The sequence below is a fragment of the Miscanthus floridulus genome, chromosome 1 (assembly GCF_019320115.1).
Source record: "Miscanthus floridulus cultivar M001 chromosome 1, ASM1932011v1, whole genome shotgun sequence".
NCBI classification, from domain to species: domain Eukaryota; kingdom Viridiplantae; phylum Streptophyta; class Magnoliopsida; order Poales; family Poaceae; genus Miscanthus; species Miscanthus floridulus.
The window spans coordinates 198,606,403-198,628,267 of record NC_089580.1 but is presented as its reverse complement, the minus strand read 5'-3'; the positions used below and the strand labels follow the sequence as shown (position 1 = coordinate 198,628,267).

At 46.5% G+C, this 21,865-nt stretch overlaps 2 protein-coding genes and 2 pseudogenes across 2 annotated transcripts; 3 read left to right on the top strand and 1 right to left on the bottom strand.

The window, feature by feature from the left end:
* The first annotated feature begins 1,871 nt into the window (after window positions 1–1,871).
* On the top strand, window positions 1,872–11,787 carry LOC136469852 (disease resistance protein RGA2-like). Its single transcript, XM_066467889.1, has 8 exons — window positions 1,872–2,330; window positions 4,143–5,237; window positions 5,979–7,352; window positions 9,867–10,080; window positions 10,185–10,495; window positions 10,638–10,773; window positions 11,367–11,512; window positions 11,656–11,787. Exons 1-8 carry the CDS (start codon window positions 2,010–2,012, stop codon window positions 11,785–11,787), a joined length of 3,729 nt encoding a protein of 1,242 aa, XP_066323986.1. The 5' UTR covers window positions 1,872–2,009.
* On the top strand, window positions 7,949–9,208 carry LOC136510892 (calcium-transporting ATPase 4, endoplasmic reticulum-type-like; annotated as a pseudogene).
* Window positions 11,788–11,867: 80 nt separating the features above from the next.
* Window positions 11,868–12,820, top strand: LOC136469841 (probable serine/threonine-protein kinase PIX13; annotated as a pseudogene).
* A 325-nt stretch (window positions 12,821–13,145) lies between these two features.
* LOC136449791 (protein NLP1-like) lies at window positions 13,146–17,801 on the bottom strand. The gene is given in 6 exon segments (XM_066449983.1): window positions 13,146–14,194; window positions 14,196–14,347; window positions 14,732–15,755; window positions 15,835–15,882; window positions 16,069–16,179; window positions 16,181–17,801. Coding segments are annotated over 6 exon segments (2,718 nt in total). The 5' UTR covers window positions 16,868–17,801; the 3' UTR covers window positions 13,146–13,498.
* Window positions 17,802–21,865: the final 4,064 nt, after the last annotated feature.

Below are 21,865 nucleotides of genomic sequence, written 5' to 3'. Positions count from 1 at the left end.
GTTGCAATGAATACTTAGGCACACAAACTTGCTATGTAATTACTCACTAAGAGCTCTCAACCTTGCTACTCTAAAGAGCTCAACTAGATGAATGTAAATAATAAAGCAAGCTCTCAATTCTAATTACACTAAAGAGCTTGTATCAACTAGTTTGCAAGAATGTAAATGAGTGAGTAGAGTGATTATACCGACGTGTAGGGGATGAACCAATCACAAGATGAATATATAGCCAATCACCGGGAGAATGCCAAAGAAGAGAGACAATCGATTTTCTCCCGAGGTTCACGTGCTTGCCAACACGCTACGTCCCCGTTGTGTCGACCAACACTTGGTGGTTCGGCGGCTAAGAGGTGTTTCACAAACCTCGTCCACACGATTGGACACCGCAAGAACCGACCCACAAGTGAGGTAACTCAATGACACGAGCAATTTACTAGAGTTACCTTTCGGCACTCCGCCGGGAAAGGTACAACTCCCCTTACAATCACCGGAGACGGCCACGAACAATCACCAACTCGTGCCGATCCTCCACCGCTGCTCCAACCGTCTAGGTGGTGGCAACCACCAAGAGAAACAAGCGAAATCCGCAGCGCAACACGAATACCAAGTGCCTCTAGATGCAATCACTCAAGCAATGCACTTGGATTCTCTCCTAATCTCACAATGATGATGGATCAATGATGGAGATGAGTGGGAGGGCTTTGGCTAAGCTCACAAGGATGCTATGTCAATGAAAATGTGCAAAAGTTTTCCCTTGAGCCGGCCATGGGGCTATAAATAGAGCCCCCATCAAATAGAGCCGTTGTACCCTTTCACTGGGCAAAACGCGCTCTGACCGGACGCTCCGGTCATACTAACCGGACGCTCCGGTCATACTGACCGGACGCTGGCCCTCAGCGTCCAGTCGCCCGATGGACGCCACGCGTCACCGGCTTCAAACGCTGTTCGTCAGATTTCAACGGCTACGAAGCTGACCGGACGCTCCGGTCAAAACTGACCGGACGCTGAAGCCCCAGCGTCCGGTCGTTTCCAGTAAGCTCCCCGAGGCATGTTTTTTCGACCGGACGCGTCCGGTCCACCTTGACCGGACGCAGACCAGCGTCCGGTGCTCAACCCTAGCGACTGTGCCGTCTGACAGCTCGACCGGACGCAGCCCTTCAGCGTCCGGTCGCTGAGTGACCCAGCGTCCGGTCAGTAGGCCGACGCCAGCATCATTTCGATCAACTCCATTTCAACTCTAACTTCTTCACCCTTACTCAAATGTGTCAACCACCAAGAATTTTGCATCCGGCGCAATAGAAAATAGACATTTCATTTTCCCAAAAGCGATCCAAACCCATCTCAACCCTACAAACACCTTGTGCACATGTGTTAGCATATTTTCACAAATATTTTCAAGGGTGTTAGCACTCCACTAGATCCTAAATGCATATGCAATGAGTTAGAGCATCTAGTGGCACTTTGATAACCGCATTCCGATACGAGTTTCACTCCTCTTAATAGTACGGCTATCTATCCTAAATGTGATCACACTCACTAAGTGTCTTGATCACTAAAACAAAATGACTCCTATATTTTATACCTTTGCCTTGAGCCTTTTGTTTTTCTCTTTCTTCTTTTCCAAGTTCAAGCATTTGATCATCACCATGCTATCACCATTGTCATGATCTTCGTCATTGCTTCATCACTTGGAGTAGTGCTACCTATCTCATAATCACTTTGATAAACTAGGTTAGCACTTAGGGATTCATCAATTAACTAAAACCAAACTAGAGCTTTCAGGCTTTGCTTGCAAGTGGTAAGGGGGGCTGGAGCCCCCTAGCCCCACCGCTGACTTCGTGCCTGCTCCCCCTCCCACGGCGAGATCCGGCAGCAGCCAGAGCTCGTTCTGTGGAAAAAATACAGAATATCACTAGAAGCCGGAGAAAAAGCATACCAAACAGTGAGTAGTAATAGTTTTGATTGATCGCCTCCAACCTCCCCATTGAGGCGGACAGAGTCGGCCAGTCATGGCCGCACCAAGTGCGGTCGTGGATCGGCTCCTACGCCGACTTGCCTCCAACGGTCCCGAGGTCGAGCTACCGTCGGCAGTCAAGGAGGACATGGTCCATGTGAAGAAAGCTCTTTCCCGGTGGCATGTCGTGCTGGAAAATACGGAGAGGCAACTCTTCGAGGGGGCCAGCGGCGAGTACTCGGTGAGGAGCAAGGTCCTGATGTCCAAAGAGAATAAGATGATCAAGATAAAGCAGATAGCCTACGACATCGAAGATATTCTGGATGAATTCGAGGGCTACGGAAGAAGATCTGGAGGGAGCAGCGAAAGGCCAGAGGTAACCCTAGGTCCCTAGCAACTCATAATTATCATATAAATTTTTGAGGCATATACAAGTTTTTACATAAAAAAGTTCGCTTGCTTTAGGGGCCGTTCAATTGGAGGAACCACTCAATCAATTGTTATATATAGATAACGTGGTGCGCGCATCATGAGTTTAACTCTAACCCATAGTTTTGGTGGAATCTCTATTCCTCATGCTTATACTAACTATTAGTAGCATGTAAAAGTTCCAAAAAAAAAAACTATTAGCGTGTAAGATTTGAGGCAGTGATGATCAATTTTATTTCGCTCTACAAAGCAAACAAAAAATTGAGTAATAAGAAGATGGCAGACTGCCATATTTGTCCAAAAAAACTCCAAATTACTCTAGGTTTGTCCTGTCTAGATGACCTCCTAGACCAAAGTTTGGCTTAACTTACGACGTCTAATTATTTCAGTTGGTTCAATTTACCCTTTAACAAGATTTATTTGTTTTGTTTCTCTATGTACAAGTTGTGTTTTAATTTCAAATTCTGTGAGATGATATAACACACCATGGTTTGTGTTAAGAAAATACATTATGAAATTTTTATCATTATGTTTTATACAATTTAGTAACTATAATGTTAATTTATTATTAATTTTTCTAACATATCAAAGTAATAATGAAAAAAGTTAAAATGCATTCTTTACAAAAAGTACGATGTCCTATTATTACCTTGCATGCGGCCTCCAAGTTGAGAAGGACCATACAAAGTGATCAAGATCGTGTTCGGGAGTTTGTACATGGTGAAGGAATTTCTTGGCCTCTATTGTGTGTTGATCGTTTGGCGATCTGTGCGGTCTAGCACTTGAGGTGTGGTACCTATCATCAACACTTTTGCTCAAGCTCGACTTACTAGGGACTCAACACATTTATCTAAGTGACTAAATCACTGCTAGAGAGGGGTTTATATGTTCTAATAGGCCCTGCCTGCATTCACTGGAATGTGGGCTGTCCAAGATGCTTCAAATTTTTAACAGACTTGTTGCTTTGTGAAATAAAACATTGTGATTACTGCTAGGTTTACTTTAAGTAACTGTGTTTACCATTCACCCCTAAATTCCTATGCTACTGTAATTCAATGGTCCATACACCCGATCCTACAAAATTCATGTGCTCTTAGTTCGTCTTCCTTATTGCTCTATTTTTTTTTCAATTTCTGTGCCTTTTCCGTTGCTCTGTTCTGCATCCTTTGGTTCCAAGCGCTCAAGCAGGCCCTTAAGCTGTGCCTTCACATTCAGGGTTGATTTGGAGAGCAATTCGTTCTTTTGGAGAAAGGAGAGAGGCGAGAGAAGTATCTTACCAGATTTGAAGGTGGTCATATCAGTTGACACAAGTTTTTCCTATTACTTAAGTAATTAGTGCGGCCTCCTGAGCTAATAAAATGGCCCCAACCACAGCATCTTTGTCAACAGGGCCGACGTGCTAGTAGGACAACATAGCCATGGAGCCATTTTTTGAGTGAAATATTTTGAAGCAGAGTGTTTGTTAAAAACTTAGGAACATCCATTTTCTATAGTTTACACATTTCCTGTGTGGATCCACTCATGCCCCTCATGGTCCATGGTAGACCTCTTCTCCCCGTTTTGAAGAAGGTTGCTTCCATTCCACCATAGTTTCTCCCTCTTCGCAACAAAAAGAATTTGACTTTTGCCAACCCCAACCTTCTGTATTTTTTTTTAAAAAAAATGTTAACCTTACTAATATATTCTTTGGAATTATAAGCCATATTATTTTGGCGAGATATCGTAAGAGCATGTGCCCTAACTGAAATGGAATTTGCAGGAAGTATTCTGTTGCTCATCGGGTCCTTTTTTGCCTACTACCACAGCCTCCAGAATGAAGATGGTGAGAAAAAAGTTGGATCGTGAATCAGAAAAGCCCATCATATTTAGTTTACTTCATCACAGTAAGCCAGATCTGGAGATAAATGATGAGCAAGGTTCTTTTGACGTCAATTCAATCATTGGAAGGGATGAAGACAAAGAAAATATAAAAAGAATAATAAATGATGCTGGCCCATTTTCCATCATTCCCATAGTTGGCCTTTGTGGGATTGGTAAAACATCTCTGGCAAGGTTAATTTTCAATGACCGGGGAGAAGACTGCAAGTTTGATCACCATATATGGATCAGTCTTAATATGAGCTTTGATCTTAGTAATATTGTCAATGGTATAATCTCACTTGGCAATAAAGAGGAAGGAACTTCGCAGAAGAACCAGGGGACCCTAAAGAATCTTGTTCGACAAGCTCTTGCTGATAAACGAAGTCTTGTTGTGCTAGATAATCTCTGGAGCATGGATAGAATCCAACTTGATGAGCTAAAGGAAATGCTGAGTACTGTGATTTGTTCAGTAATAGTCACAACATCCAGTGAAGAGGTCGCCAAGTTATTTAATACTGTTTCACCCTACAAATTAGGTCTTTTATCTGACAGCAACTGTTGGACAATATTTTCTGGAGTTGGATCCTCCAAAGATCAAGAAATCAGGGACCATGTTGTCAAACTGTGCCAAGGCATGCCAATAGTTGCTCATTCTCTCAGTTCAGTTGTGCAAGCAAGAGGCAAAAATGTTTGGAAAGATGCAAAGAACAAAGAACTATGGCATCTTGAGAAACGATTAGTGCCCAAAGTTAAAATGTTCCCTTCACTCAAACAAATCTATTATAGAATGCCATCAGGATTGAAATCCTGCCTTGGATATTTATCCATCTTCCCCAAAGGATTTCATATTGATGCAGAAAAGCTTATTTGGCAATGGAGTGCACTTGACATGCTTGGGTCGAATCATGGAATCTTACCTCCATATGCGCAAGGGAAGAATTATATCCAGACCCTTCTGTCAATATTCTATCTTCAAGCTCCGGAGCAATGCTCGGTATGCTGCAAAAATTCCTTGTACTAAAGATAGCACTTCATAATAATTGTGACTTAAGAGACAACCAGACATACAAAATGAAAAAGAATCTCCCCCCTTTTAACCAAAGAAAACCCATGTGTCTTTCCGCAAAAATAAAGTCCTATCTTTACATGCTAGTTCATTAGTCCAGTCTCAGCGATAGTTTCATCTGCATTTAATAGATTAAGCATTTTTTATGACGTGACAACATTTTTAAGAAGAGAGAATATGAGTTTCATGTTTTATTGCATTCTACATTATTAGAAACAGTGCTATGAAACTCTCCACTGAGAATGGTCTTAGGGTTCTTTTCCCTTTTTTGTGTTTTCATTGCATCAATAGTCATTCTATGCTTTTTTGCTAGTCAAACTTTTTAATAAAGACAAAATGTTGTCTATTTCATTTTTTCTGAATTACAAAAGATGGAGCAGAAACACTATGCATATGGTCTATGAGAAGGTGGCTTGGGATATGTTTGTGTGTTGCATGTCCCATCCTCTCACTAGTTCGCAGATAACATGACGAAGGCTTACCTTAGTTATTTACTGACTTTAGGTATGATCTTTGCATCTGGGATCCTCCCGCTACTACTGTGGGTGCATGACGTGGCCGCATGTGTAGCCATAGTCTATTCTCAAATTGAGACTAAGTAAAAAGTTCGAGCTGAGGATGATATTTGTTTTCGAGTCAACCTTATGATTAAGCATTTTGCATATGCAGGCGAATGGTATGGTTCTCATCAATGGTAAAAATGTGCTCGAAATGCACAGCTTGGTGCATAGCTTTGCGAGATATGTGTCGTCTGATGAACTCATAATTTTTGAAGAACAAATAGCACCTATTAGGAGCGAAAAAGGGACAACTTTCCGGTACGCTCTATTTTTAGAATGCAATGAAGCTTCAACAATTCCAAAAGGTTTCCTTACCAAGGCAAGGGCTGCAAGTTTCAAAGCCTGTAAAGCAAGAAAACTTCCTGAAGAAACCCTCTCCGCACTGTGCCACTTGAATGTATTGGACCTTAGTGGATGTTCCTTTATTGAGTTACCTTCTTCTGTTGGCCAGTTGAAGCACCTGAGATACCTTGATGTTTCTCATTCAGGACTTCAGTCATTACCATCTGAACTGAGAAGTTTGCAAAATCTTGAGGCACTGGATCTTTCAAGAAATTCTATCAATGTACCACTAGATCTCATTGGACCGTTTGAGAATCTAAAATATCTGAATCTTCAAGAGTGCCCCAACCTTAGAGACTTGCTTCGGACTTTCGGGGATCTCAAGGGACTAGAACACCTTAATATGTCAGGTTGTTCTGAAGTTATTGAGCTACCTGAAACCCTTTGCGGTTTTTCTGCATTGCAATTTTTGGATCTCTCTAGTTGTGCTAACCTCAAAAAATTGCCTCGATCCCTCGGTAGCTTAAAAAATTTAGGTGATCTCAACCTATCTGGTTGCTCCAGACTGGAGCGATTACCAGAAACCTTTCATGAGCTTTATTCTCTCAAATTCCTTAACCTAGAAAACTGTTCTATGCTTCAGCAATTGCCTCACTTATTCGGGAACTTAAAAACTTTAGAAATTCTGAACCTATCAGGCTGCACCAGTCTACAGGAACTACCAAAATCTTTTGGTGATCTTTATTTTCTTCGGGTCTTGAGCCTAGACAGTTGCTTTGGGCTTCAAGAGTCACCCAAAGTTCTCGGGAACTTGTTAAATTTGGAGAATCTGAATTTAGCACATATTTCCCTTGAACTACCAGAAGCTTTAATCAATTTAAGGAGGCTTCATACATTGGACCTCACCGGTTGTGGTTTCAAGAAATCATTTGCTGACATTGTGAATAAGATGTCAAACCTCAAGTTTGTGTTGACTGATGATTCCAGGCTTGCACTCTCAGTTTCCAGACATATTCTTGTCTCTACAGAGAACAATAAACAATCATGTGTGGATAGCCATGGGATTCAGAGCAGGGACCTTGAACAAGCTGATATTGTGGGGGAAACAGATGCTGATGAAATTGTTGAGACCCTAGAAACAGGAAAGGGTACCATAGACGAGGCAAATCCGCAGCAAGAAACAAGAAATTCCTTTGATCTGGTAAATGTCTTTTCTGTTTCATTACATTGAAGAAAGACTTAATTAGCACTTTTAGCACAAAAAAAAGAAGACATAACTTCATACTAGAACCTGGAAACACAAAGTTCAAATAGGCAACTAGATAACTAGTTAGTGAGTGCCACTTAACATTTAGGAGAACTGACTAACCGTATTTTATGGAGTTTAACAAATTCTAAAACCTGCACCAGTTTCTAAAAGGGTTATTTGGATTCTTGCCATTACAATTTCTCAAGTTTTGAAGAATGCCATTACTATTCGTCTTATTGGAAACTTGCCATTACTATTTTGCTTTCCCCTCATCCTTGCCCTTTTCTACATCTGGAGCGTAGCTAGGTCCACCTGCAGGTGCCGTATTTTCGTATGTGCCCGTATTGCCCCTATACGAGAGGATAAGGCTGAGCAGTTTGCTGCCAGTGCCGCGGCGCGTGCCGCCGCCTAGATTCCCACAACTCCGCCGCCCGTGCCTGCACTCTGCTTCATCTGTCCATCCCCAGTGTGGGCATTGCCATCCCCTGCTTCGTCGGCTTGGTTCGTTGCGGCGCGCTCCGGTCTCCGGCTCTCCGCACCGCACGCCAATGAACCAACCACCCGACTCCACCGCCGCCGCTCCGGTGCCCGCCGCCGCCACCGGCGACGCGGACGATCTATCCGCGTTCCCGGCGTGGGCGCGGTCGGTGTCGGACTGCGAGGAGCGGCTGGGGGTCTCCATCACCCGCGGCCTCTCCTCCGCCGAGGCCACGGCGCGGCTGCGCGTCCACGAGGCGAACGAGCTGGTGGAGCACCCAGGCCCGTCGCTGCTGCGGCTGCTGCTGGACCAGTTCGAGGACATGTTGGTGTGCATCCTGCTCGTGGCCGCCGCCGTCTCCTTGCTCCTCGCGCTCTCTTCCTCTGCCTCTTCGGGCGCCGCCCCGATGCTCGCCGCCTTCGTCGAGCCGCTCGTCATCTTTCTCATCCTCGTCGTGAACGCGGCCGTCGGGGTGTGGCAGGTGGCCAACGCGGAGCGGGCGCTGGACGCGCTGCGGGAGATCCAGTCCCACCACGCCGCGGTCCTTCGCGACGGCGGCTGGGTCCTCGCGCTGCCCGCGCGGGACCTCGTCCCGGGCGACGTCGTGCAGCTCTGCGTCGGGGATAAGGTGCCCGCCGACATGCACGTCGCGAGCCTACTCACCTCCACGCTCCGCCTCGAGCAAGGGTCGCTGACCGGGGAGACAGCGTCCGTCAACAAGACCTCCCGCGCGCTGCAGGTGGAGGACGCCGATATACAGGCTAAGGAGTGCATGGTGTTTGTCGGCACCACCGTCGTCAACGGCGCCGCGCTCTGCATCGTCGCGCACACTGGGATGGCCACGGAGATCGGCGCCATCCACGCGCAGATCCACCAGGCGTCGCAGGAGGACGACGACACGCCGCTCAAGAAGAAGCTCAACGAGTTCGGGGAGGCGCTCACCAAGATCATCGGCCTCATCTGCGCGCTCGTCTGACTCATCAACGTCAAGTACTTCCTCACCTTCGACCTCCAGGGGGGGGGGGGGGGTGCCAGGAACGTCAGCTTCTCCTTCTAAAAGTGCACCTACTACTTTGAGATCGCCGTCGCGCTCGTCGTCGCCGCCATACCTGAGGGCCTGCCCGCCGTCATCACCACCTGCCTCGCGCTCGGGACCAGGAAGATGGCTGCCAAGAATGCGCTCGTCAGGAAGCTGCCTAGTGTCAAGACCCTCGGCTGCACCACCTCGTACAGGGGCAATACGGGCACATACGGAAATACGGCACCTGTAGGTGGGCCTAGCTACGCTCCAGATGTAGAAAAGGGCAAGGGTGAGGGGAAAGCAGAATAGTAATGGTAAGCTTCCAATAAGACAAATAGTAATGTCATTCTTCAAAACTGGAGAAATTGTAATGTCAAGAATCCAAATAACTCTTTCTAAAATATACTTTAATAGTTACATGCTTACATTAAAGGAAGACTTAATTAGCACTTTTAGCACAAAAAAAGAAGGCATAACTCCATACTAGAACCTGGAAACACAAAGTTCAAATAGGCAACTAGACAACTAGTTAGTGATTATCACTTATCACTTAACATTTTGGAGAACTGACTAACCATATTTTATGGAGTTCAACAAATTCTAAAACCTACACCAGTTTCTAAAATGTACTTTAACAGTTACATGCTAATAGTTTCCAAACCTAATTTTCAAAGCCTAGTGATAATTTTAAAAAATAGTTCACCTATATTTGGAAACTAGTTAACAATCTTATAGTTGTTTCCATAGATAGTTATGAATCTAGTGAAGCTCAGTAGTTAGCAGTCTCCTACTTTTTCCTAGTTAAGTGAAAGTACTTTGGTAGTAAGTCTACAAGTTTAATTTCCATTCATAAGCGTAAATATTTGTTTGTGTAACTGTGACTTAAATGATCAAAGTTTCTGAGATCTAATTGATACTGGCATTTTTGTTTGTGATTTCTAACTTAATCATTTCCTTGCATTGACAGATAGTGGAGGATAAAGATCCAAAGTTTATGAGATCACACGAGCGCTTCCAGGAACAAAAGAGGAACACAAGAGGAACACAAGATCAGACGTCCATGCGCCCGGGCTTGCGAAGAGGAAGCAGCGCGTTGCTGCGTTGCTTGGTACCGTACACCATGGGGAACTGCTTCGGGTCCCCTGACGCCGCTGCCAAACCGCCAGGTCCTCCTACCAAAGGTTTGTGACTTGGCGTGCGCGCGCGCACAATTCCGAATACCAATTCAGCCACGCCGCTGTAATAATGGTTCGACATATGATAGTGCTGACGCGTGCATGTGCAGGGCCGCCAACGACAAGGCTGATGGTGAGCGACAGCCGTGGGAGTGGGACGCAAGAGAAGGGAGACGGGTCAGGGCTGGGCGGACGGGTTCTTGAGGTGCCGAGGCTCAGGGTGTTCACGCTTGCCGAGCTGCGGGCGGCCACGCAGGGCTTCAGGCCGGAGACGGTGCTCGGGGAGGGCAGCTTCGGCCAGGTCTATAAGGGCTGGGTCGACGAGCGCACGCTCAACCCGGCCTGGCAGAGCAACGCTCGTGTCATGGTCGCCGTCAAGAAGCACAACCCGGAGGGCCTCCAGGGCCTGCAGCAGTGGCAGGTGAACTACCCGGGCGCTCTTGATTCGTATCCATATTCATTCTAGCTGTGGTTGGTTGCATGTTCATCGGTGTGTTGATCTATCCCAGTGGTGTCTATATATCTCTCATGTGCATTATTAATTCCTTGTTTCGCCAGTGCAGACGGTGATCAACATCTTGGGCAGACTGTCGCATCTCAACCTGGTGAGGCTGCTGGGCTACTGCAGCGAGGACAGGGAGCTTCTCCTGGTGTACGAGTTCATGTCCAAAGGCAGCCTGGCAAACCATCTATTCAGTAGTAAGAAGCCTTGCCACCACTAACACTGGCAATTTGCATGGCATTCTACTTTCAGCGAATTCTGATTGACAAATTCCAGGTGTGTAGGAGTAATATCGAATGATTGACTTTTGGATAGTGTTCCGGGTCACTGGTCAGCCTAACCGATCTAGACATGACATTTGAAGATGAATGCATGGCTTTTTGTCTGACTTGCAATCAGGGGTGGGGGGAGGGGGCAAGCCCCCCATATGCTAGATGATTTTCTCTTACATACATGATTTTTTTTCTATATCATTTAATGAAAAGTGTTGATTTTGTCTTCCTAATAATTTAATGAAAAGTGTTGAATATACATAATGCAATTTATTCAGATATTTGGCTCTCTAGAAACGCATTTGACTTTATAGGCTATCATTGCAGACTACCACATGTTGGTCTCTCAATTTGGACTAGTTTGAGCAAGGCGTTTGTAAAGTCATGCATTATGCATGTTCATGGGCATATTAAATTATACTAGTCTCTGCAATGGCAACGGCATAGGGTGGTGAACTGCATGAGATCGAGACTCGAGAATCCTGTCTGATTTGTTTGGAGTCAAAATGTTTGAGCAGGGGGTAGAAACTTATTGGAGGCGCTGTCATGGAGCCGAAGGCTCAAGATCGCCACAGGCGCGGCGCGCGGCCTCGCCTTCCTGCATTCGTTGGAAGAGCAGGTCATCTACAGGGACTTCAAGGCATCCAACATCCTCCTCGACTGGGTAGATGCAATGCAACCGACACACCAACACGATTCTAGCTAGTCTAATCAGCTCACTTCTGCAAAAGCAAGCATGCATGCATAGGTGTCCTTGGGCCTTGGCTCATGCCCACTGATCAGACCACACACATGCAATGTTTTCAGGATTTCACCGCGAAGCTGTCGGACTTCGGGCTCGCCATCAACAGGCCCCCCGCTGGGGAGTCGCACCTCGAGACCGAGGTCATGGGCACCTACGGCTACGCCGCTCCGGAGTACGTCGCCACCGGTATGTAGGTTTTTGCACCTGCACGAGCACGACGACGGCAATGCCGCGGCCAACAAGCGCTCATCACGTACGTTGACGACATGCATGCATGCAGGGCATCCTATACGTGAAGAGCGACGTGTACGGCTTCGGCGTGGTGCTGCTGGAGCTGCTGACGGGGCTGCGCTGCACATCGACCTGAACCGGCCGAGCCACCAGCACAACCTGGTGGAGTGGGCGCGGCCCTACCTCTCCGGCGCCGGCAAGCTCAAGAGGCTCATGGACAAGCGGATCGACGGCCAGTACCACACCAAGGCCGCGCTCCGGACCGCCAGGCTCGCCGGCAAGTGCCTCACCGGCGACCCAAAGAGCCGACCCTCCATGGACGAAGTCGTCGCCGGCGCTCGAGGACATCGAGGCCCTGCAGCAGGGGGCAGGAGGGCACCGGGACCTGCCGCCGCTGCCCGGAGCGCAGCCGCTCGTAGCCGTACCATGATTCTTCCAGGCCCTGTTTCTGCAGCATGGTCGTTGCTTGGCTTGAGCAAGGCTAGCTGCTGATTCAGAACACTTGCATTGATTCTCCAGCTTCATTCAACTAATCGCCACAGAGTTTACATTCTTAATCGATTAATCCCTCATTATTAGTACATAGGTTCGGTTAATGCTCTTGGAATCGGACAGGATGCAAAAGGATAACCAATGATCACAATCATAGCAACATACATGCAGACTATGTGTTGTTATGAAACAAATATACATGTTGCAAATTTGAGGACAGATAATTACACACAAGACTACCTGAGAGTTCCACTGCTGAACAAAAATAACGACACAAAGGAAAATCCCTATGCTCCAATGTCGTCTAGGAGATTAAGATATCTCCTGCCTTCTAACTGTAGAATTATTCAGGATACCAAAAAACCACCATCCCTTCTGCAGGGTTGAAGCAAGAACATGAAAAACTAGCTTGACCTTGAACCAACAAAATTGCATTTCAACAGGTGTGAGCTTGTATTGTTGCCCTGTCATCACTCCAGGTGCTCTCTGCTCGACACCTTTTGCTCTGGGATATGGTGATGAAAACTACATTAGATTACAGTGACACTGTAGGGAGATTTGCAAAATGAAGGGAAAATAAATGCTGAAACGACACATGACGGCGTTGGCATACTTCTGTTGATTCCACAGCTTGTAATTTTTGGCGATTTTTTAAATTTCAAACCTAATCCAAAAGAACTTACAAGTGCGATGTAACTTGGTCGTGGCTGCTTAACCTAATCCAAAGCTTCATATCGACAAACTCCTACTGGTTCAACCCTCTGACCTACAGTGCTGTACACTAGTTTGTTACATGCAACGAACTACCTGTACTGTTAAGAAACTGAACTAGAAATACAAAGTCCCATCTTCTGTTATCACAAAGGCTGTATGCAGCTTACTGCATACAAATTAATCCCAAGTGCTGCCAGGGAACACAAACAATCACTTTCTCTCCGATTCTGCCACACGACCACCAAGCAGCAAGAGACAACTTACTAGGCACTTGACCATTGGATGATAACATGAGTATAGGTATTTACAGGATGCTGCTTGTGCATATATGATTATGATTTGAAACTGAGCACAATGTCAACAAACTCTTTACTTCAAAAAGAGAGACAGGATGCTTTCTTCTGCATCCTGATGAGCTTTGTGCCATTGTCAGGACAAACCAGTTTGACCAAAGGAAGGAACAAGCACTTACTGGCCATTAGAATGTACCAAGATTCTTACTGTTTGAGTACTTGATGACTTGTACACATCAATACACTCAAGCAGGTCTGCATCGCATGTTAAAAGAACCCACTCAGATTCATCATCCAAGTACTTGAGGTCCACATGCATCTCCTGAGCAACGCCGAACCGCTTTAGAATTTCTTCTTTTAGCTTTTCAAATCCCCAACTAGGCTGAAGTCGGAATATACATCTTTCTTCGCCGTACATGGCTTTTATCTTGAGAGAATCAGGCTTAGACATTTGCATACCTGCCATGTTTTCCACTGGTTTTTGTTCACTAAAAAGCATTTGACTATGAGACCTAGGCAGGGTGACAGGTCTTTCTTCAGGAAACATCTGCAATTCCGCATGGCTCGCATCTTTGAGTAGTGTGGAGCTCTGATTCACCTCCATGAAAACTTCTTGCTTTACTGCAAGTTGAGGAGCACTGCCATGTTGTTGTGATTTCGAACCACTGGAACAACCATGGCTGGAATTCGAGCTTTGGCTGCAAGAGGGGGAGAGGGAATTAGAACCAGAAGTATGCGAGGTGAATCTGCCCTCGCAATGCCGATCAGGAACAGAAGGTTCCAAGAGACCTTTTTCCTTAGACAACGGATAAGTGGCATCCCCCTGTAACTCTCTTTCTGACCATGTGGTCTTGGTGAAGTTTTCATAGAGCTGAGCTGAGCTGAACAGTTCCTTCACTACCATGTACTGAATCAATCACCATTTGCAATTTCTTCAGGGAGTGCCCAACTTTCTTAATCTTCCGTGAGGGCCAACGATTAATTCCATGCTGCCTGCATATTCTCTTTAGTGTAGTGGGGCACACTGAAACAAATGATTGAAATGGGTAAGCATAGAGGAAAGCATTGATGTTTCTACACAAATAGTGAACAAAGCATTGACCAATCTGCCTTCCGTCTGGAATTCTTGCAAAAGGTAATGAAATTTAATTTACGGAGTAAATTTAATTGTAAGTAACCCTCCTGACACTTGACTAACAGGACTACACACATTGTTCAACAACAATAACAATTATAAGAAAATTCCAGTTCTATTTGAGTTATGAAATTCTAGTTATGGTTACTGGAAGATGCTGCGATATTTCAGCAGGCTGTCTACAGGCTACTGACTATTCATCAATACAGAGAGGTACGTAGTACAACAAGAGGAATGGAAAATAACTGTAGAGATATGTGGGTCAGAAGTTACCTCCTAAATTCTTTGCAGCTTCTTTCAGGCTACCAGCAAAATGCTTCCGAAGTTCTTCCAGGCTAACAGTTTTCTCCATCTTAGTCCGTCTCTTCTCTACAGTTTTTTCCAAGTTGGAAGAGCTTGGATCTCTGAGACAAGTTACCTCCTTGACCTTGTATTCTTCATGTTGCTTAAACCCTGAAAAGATGCTACCTTCAGGCCCTATTACTGGTGAGGTATGCCAGCCAGCTGTAACACTAAACCCTTCATCCACTTGCTTGCTGGATCCAAATGGCAGATCACCATCCATTTCTTTCACTCCCTTATTTTGAGCACACACAAGGCTTGCTATCCATGAGGATACCTCCTCAGAAGTTTCCAGCGATGCTGTCCTTGCAGGAACATCAATGCCACTACAAACCTCATCTAGGTTTTCATGCATAGTTTTGGCATATTCTGGTGGAGCTAGTGCACTTGTTTCAATTGATCCTTCATCCACCAGTTCTTTCAAGCTGACAACTCGAAGCGTATAGCATGTTTTCTGTATTGTAATGGACAAAGAATTCAGCATGGCTCGTTGCTGTTCAATCTCTATACAGTCCACTGGCAGGAAGAATTCCAAGACATAGTCAAGGCTTCCAGTGGTGATACTTCGTAACCGGATCGCCACTGCAGCCCTTAAGCTGAAAAGTTTGGCATGATGAGAGAGAGGATATTGGATCTTGCTGGAGGTGGTAATGTCCTCGGAGAAACATGGCTCGTTCATTCCAAAGGCCCTGCCAACAACACCCTCGCCTCTGAACAGATGATGCTCAGAGCAAGCTTCGTGAAAGCCCTTTACTTTTAGGTCGCGGACGTAACACGCCTCATCCACGGTAGACACACAGTCCTTGAGTTTCTCATCAGTGTGGCGGCTTCCCCTCTTTGCCTGGCAGATGCAGGGTATCCATGTCTGGGCCAGTGGCAGTTTGTGTGTCTCACAAACAGTTCTGAGAACGTCAACAATCTCTGGTATGATTGCTCGGTAAGAAGTATCAGTCACCTAACAAGGAGTCAGCCACATCTGTCACTGATAACAACAGTTCGGCATAACTCTACGATATCGATATCATTCAGCTTACCTTTGCACGGGGATCACTCGAAACATCAGAGCTTCTGAGATCAACCTCCTGCGCATTTGAGGAAACAAAATCTTACTGAGACAAGAACATCACCAAATAAAGGAAGGTGAAAAGACTGATTACTTCGGTGATTGGCATGCCCGGTAGTTATCACGTCTTTTCCTAAGGGCATTTCATCAAACAGGTTAAGAGCGTAACGGCATAACAGCCTGCAGAGCAGTAGCGATTGTCTACCTTGAGAGCGCTGCAGATGTTCTGGATCTCGGCATTGTAGTTGACCTTCTCGGTGGTCATGACAAGCTCGACGACGCCAAGGCATGCCCGGCTGCGAGGCTCGAAGATAGGGGAGCGCGACGCTGCCCCGGATGTCGAAGAACTGCGCGTGGCGTACGCGCGGGTACTCCTCGGTGGAGAAGTAGCGGACGTCGGGGGTCCACTCGGGGACGCGGCCGACGAAGACGCGGCCGGGCATCCCCAGGTCGGTGCCCGCGGTCTCGTCGGCGGAGAACTGGTACTTCATGGACACCGTCCGGTAGCTGGCGAGGCGCTCGTTCCGGCGGTCGAGCCAGAAGGGCTGGCCGCACGTGGTGAGCACCTGGCGGTCGCCGATGACGGTGGGGACCCAGACCTGCGCCAGCAGCTCCCCGGGCTGCGTCTGCGACAGCGACGCGATGCGCTCCAGCGCGCGCCGCAGCCGCTCCTTCACCGTGGCCTCGACCTCCGGCCGAGGCTGGAACACCCAGCCGCGGCGCGGCGGCGGGGTGGCCGCCTGTTGGTCCCTGTCGTCGTCGTCAGCTGGCGCCGGCGCCGGCTGGGGAGTCGCCGTGGTGGTGGTGCTGCAGATGTCGAACAGCGGCGAGAAGCAGGCCCCCGGGGACGCGCCGCCGGCCCCGGGCTGCGAGAAGTCGGAGAAATCGAACCCCGGCGCCGCCATAAACAGCTCCTCCATGAGATCCAGGTCGCCGACCGCGACGTCCTCCATGACGCCGCAGTCCAGCAAACCGTCGTCGTCAGTCTGCGGCGCCTGCTCCATGCCCGGACAAGCAGCAGCAGGCAGCTCACTGACTGGACTTCAGAATCTTGGCATGCCAGTCGGGGGAAGCAAGCAGCACAAGCGACAGCCGCACCCGCACCCGGCGCCGCAGCACAGCGCAGCCAAGGAACCCAGGCCACGAGCGGAGAGGAACCTGGGCACCAAGAAGAAGAAAACGATAGTATTTTCCGTCAAGTAGTCTAATGAATCGAGCACGCAATTGGCAATCTTTTTGGGCGCATGGCTGCCACAACGGAAGCCACTAGCTAGTCCTCCTCGCACCACCACAAGGCGAGCCGGGGTAGGGGACTAGGGAGGCAGAGCTTACGGACGAAACATCCCCATTGCAGAAAGCGAGAGAGAGAGAGAGAGACATCGCCATCACGGCGCCCCGCCTGTCCGTCCCCAATGGCGAGAAAGAAAGTGATACAGTAAGTAAGAAACACAGTACGGCAGGCATCCATTTTCACCAACCCAACCCAACACGGCAGCACCCACATCCAACCATCCATCCTGCCCGCAGCCGCAACTTGACAACGAGCGCTGCCGTACTGCTGCCTCCCCTCCCCTCCCCTCTCGTCCCCACAAGAGAGAATGGAAGGAAGAATTCAACAAGAGGAGGATGAAGAGGAAAAAAAGAAACAGCTTTACTGCAACAGAGACGCCATGAACGAGCAGACCCACCTCACTAGCACGACAAGCGAGGCCGATCTCTCGTCGCAGAAGCAGTGCGCCCGCCAATAAAACAGTGGATGGAGATGGAGCAGCTTGCTCTTGCCGTGGTGGTTCTGTCTGATCGATCTCACTCACAGAGGCAGAGGCGCGGAGGGCGAGCGAGAGACACGCACGCTGTTTCAGCAGGATCACTGCACCACCAGATGGATTCTGCTGAAAGAAAGGGGGCGAAGACTGGAAGAGAGACAGACGGTGGTGGAATCGTTACTTTTGTAGTGCAATCACAGGCGTCCTCTCCTCGGAGTGCGCCCTCTTTCTTCGCTGCATCTTTCGCCCTGTTCGCTGTTTTTTCAGTCGACGCCGTATTTTTCGTTTATAATTAATCAGCCAACAGTGCTTTCGTTTATCAGCCAAATAAACGGGACATTTGTTTGTGCGGCCGCACGACGGCGACGGAATTTCCCGGTCCAGGTCCAGCGCCCCTCAGGCTCCGGTGGGGACCACGGGGGCGAATTGGCGGGTGGGGGGCCGGAGGTAAACCGGTTCCTGTGGGCCCACGGCGGGGCAGGGTCGGGATTTTCATTTCCTCAGAGCCGGGACCCGGGAGGGAGGGGATGACGTGGTCATCAGGATATGGACCCGTATGGCTGACCGCGCCTGCATCAGCTGTTGTCTGGTGTGGCTGTGGCCTGTGGCCGACGGCCGACCGAACAATCTTGGATTTTCATTTCTCTTCATTTCCTATGAATGTTCGCATACACATACAATCTTTATAAATCCTTCTACACAGACATATATTGGAATTGACGAAAAGTTTAAATAACAATAGCCAACAAGGGATACCAGCCACCATCTTTTTTTAAATGAACCGAATCGAGAGAGCCGCCGATTATATCAATAAAGAAGAAAAATTAAATTAGGCAAACAACGTCCCCATAAAATAGGTTAGAAAAGGAAATAACGCAATGGCTATTGCAAAGACTAGGGTAACTTTGCCAACACCGACCTACTTGCAATACCAACACCATCACTAGAAACACCCGTGACCAAAGTGAAGCAACAACCAAAGTGAAGACATGTCTAACGAAGAGGCAAACAGCCTGTTCGCTTGTTGGTTTCAGTCAGCCCAAACCAGCCAACCAACAATGTTTTCCTCTCACAATAAACCAGCACCAGCCAGCCAAAACCAGCACAGAAACCAACCAGCGAACAGGCCGAAAGAAACATCCTCGGTGAGCTTTCATCATTCCCAACAACATCCAAACCTTTTAAAACACTGCACTGAGCAAGGAAGGCACTTCGATGAAGATTATGTTGATGATAATCTACTCCCTGTTGTCTTCATAATCTTTGAATTGCTCGCCGACAATATACTCCCTGTCATGACGTGTCCGAAGATTGCTACTTATTCTCTACTAGCTCAATAAGCCCTCAAGCTTGGCTCCGACATGAGCGCTAATGTATAAGGCGACTAATCACTAGATACACAACAACTGCAATTTTACTAGAGTTGCTGAATACAAGAGCCTTGAATAAATCATTCTCTAGAACACCTCTCAGTCTTAAATTAAGTAATTCAACGGAGCTGTTGCCTCTAAGCCGTATAATGGGTTGCTTGCCTCTAAGCCGTATAATGGGCTGCTGCAGCGTCAGACGATAAGCCGGCATATTTTCAAACTATTCAGGCCCAAAATGGCAGGGCTCACAAGCGAATAAGCTGCATTGCAGGTACGGTTGACAAAATGGTAACCGGAGAGTCCTAGAACGTACGATCGATGATTCTACTAGCACATAGAAATGGCTCAAGACATTTCAATTTGGTAAAATATCTCGAAAGGTTCTTTCAGCTGGCACAATGTTGATGGAGACACTATTTTCTTTTGGAACGGATGTGCAGCTCATGTCCTACGGGTAGTATCACATCAAGGAATTAGATACTATTTTCCAGGATTACACATATATGCACACGTACACGTAATACTCGTATACGTGTGCAGTACGCTGCTTGATATTTTCTGTCTTGCTGTCCTGAATCCCGAGACAGCTTCGTCCTGCGTATTTCAACTCTATCTCAAGTCAGCTTAAATATTATTAAGTCTGAGGAATAAATTTATGCCAAGCAAGATGCATGGTTGCCGACTGACTTATATTACCTGATATAAATTGTTTGGAACTCTGGAACTAAACATACTACCATGGCCTGATGCTGACACAAACGTTTAATTGGAGAAAATTAAATGTCAAGATAGCTGTGGTTTGATACCATGAAATGTTCTAATGCCGAAATTAGCCTTGCAACCATGGTGCAGTAGTAGGTGAAGTATATACACTACAATATCAAAGAAAAGTTAAAATTAAGGGGTTGGTGAACCAGTGCAGCAGGGGCCTTGTTTAGTTGGTGAATTTTTTTTGGGAAATGGTACTGTAGCACTTTCGTTGTTATTTGGCAATTAGTATCCAATCATAGTCTAATTAGGCTTAAAAGATTCGTCTCGTGAATTTCGTCTAAACTGTGTAATTAGTTTTATTTTTTATTTATATTTAATGCTTTATACATGCGTCCAAAGATTCGATGTGACGGAGAATCTTAAAAAATTTTGCAAAATTTTGGGAACTAAACATGCACCAAACTCATGTGACGAAAAAGGCATCCTGGGTTGAGACTTACAGAGCTTTGGGTACCACTAATTCCACTTGGTAGTTAATTAACTACCAGACTGAAGTCTGCATTGCCATTGGGATTGGTTGAGAGGAAAGTATGCCATATCAACTGACGGGATTGAATTCAGATACTACAGCTTGTAATCAAAGGTTGAGGCAATCAAAATAAAAAAAAAATCAACTGACGGGATTCACCGTTAGTAAAATACAGAGATAGAATTTGATGGTTCAGAAAGCATGTAGTAGTCTCCTGTATTCTAGTGTTAACGTTTCTCCTTTCTTGCACATAGCGAATGATCCTGATGGTTATCTGAACATGTACACAGCTACGACTAGTATATATTTTCATTTGACAGCGAAACAGTGGACTTTCATATCTTCTTTAGAAGAAAAAAAAGGAAACACATGCTTTGAGGGACTTGCAGCAGCCGTGTCCCTGAAAAAAACATGCTTTGAGGGTCGAACTGAAGATCAATGGGAATTGGGAAACCAGAGGCGTACTGCATTTATTTACGTGTAATCGGAAGACAGAAAAGGATGGGTTCTTGCGGCGTTGTTCTCATTAGGGTTCCACACCATATATGGACATAATGGTTCAAGATCCAATGACCAGGAATTTTGTCTGTTTTATGGGGACTCGGAATCCATGGACCGGACGTGTGGTGGAATGTGGCCGGGGATCGGATCGGAGGAGACTTTTGCAGGAAGTACTACTAAATTTCACTCAGATAGAGCCGGGCTGATGATGATGACGATGCAACTGAAGTTGTTTAATTTCAGCGGCTACATCATCAGCCGGTCATGCGATAGGCATGTGTTGACACTCAAATTGGTTCCATGTCAATTTCAATAGGCCCATGACAATTTTGATCTAAACTAAGGAAAACTCCATAAAACAATATGATAATAGTACCGTATTGGTTTTTCTATGGGATAAGACCACCCCTACCCCTTATAAAATAAGGGGTATGTGGCCGATTGAGTTCCCATTTATTCAATCGTCAAACAAATCAATCTACTACCTCTACTCTAACCCTTTTACCATCATCTCCAACCTCCATGTTGTTCATCCCTTATCCGACGATCGAGGATGGCACCCTAAGCTTGCCGACCGACCTAAAGCAATCGGGCGATGTCCTTGCCTTGACGGGGTCCATCCAAGGCGAGAGCTTCGACGACTTCTTTGCTAATTTGCCTGAAAACTAGTCGGTTCTTCGTCACGCAAGCACGTTCTTCATCACGTAAGCACGTTGGTTATCCTTTGGCGGTTTGCTACAATCACCCCAAGGTACAACTTGTAAATACATCTTATGATTCTAATAGTTATTGTTGGTGTTGCTAGTCATAATGACACTAGATATGTTGCATCGGCTGATACTTTTGTTAATACTCCTCATCATACACATTATAATTATGAATATTATGGTCAAGAGCCGATGTCAATTGTAAATTCTTCGAGTTTTGATGCTACTAGCAACATACAACATGTAAATCGTTATTCATCGGCTATAAGTTCACAATGTGTGGTTTCACCACAAGACATGCCAATGAATGAGAGAATCGGTTATAACAATGCTAATTATTTAGCCAGTTGCTCTCAAAATTTAGCACCATATGCCAATGCTCCTATTCATAATTCGGCTTCATATGTTACTCCCAACT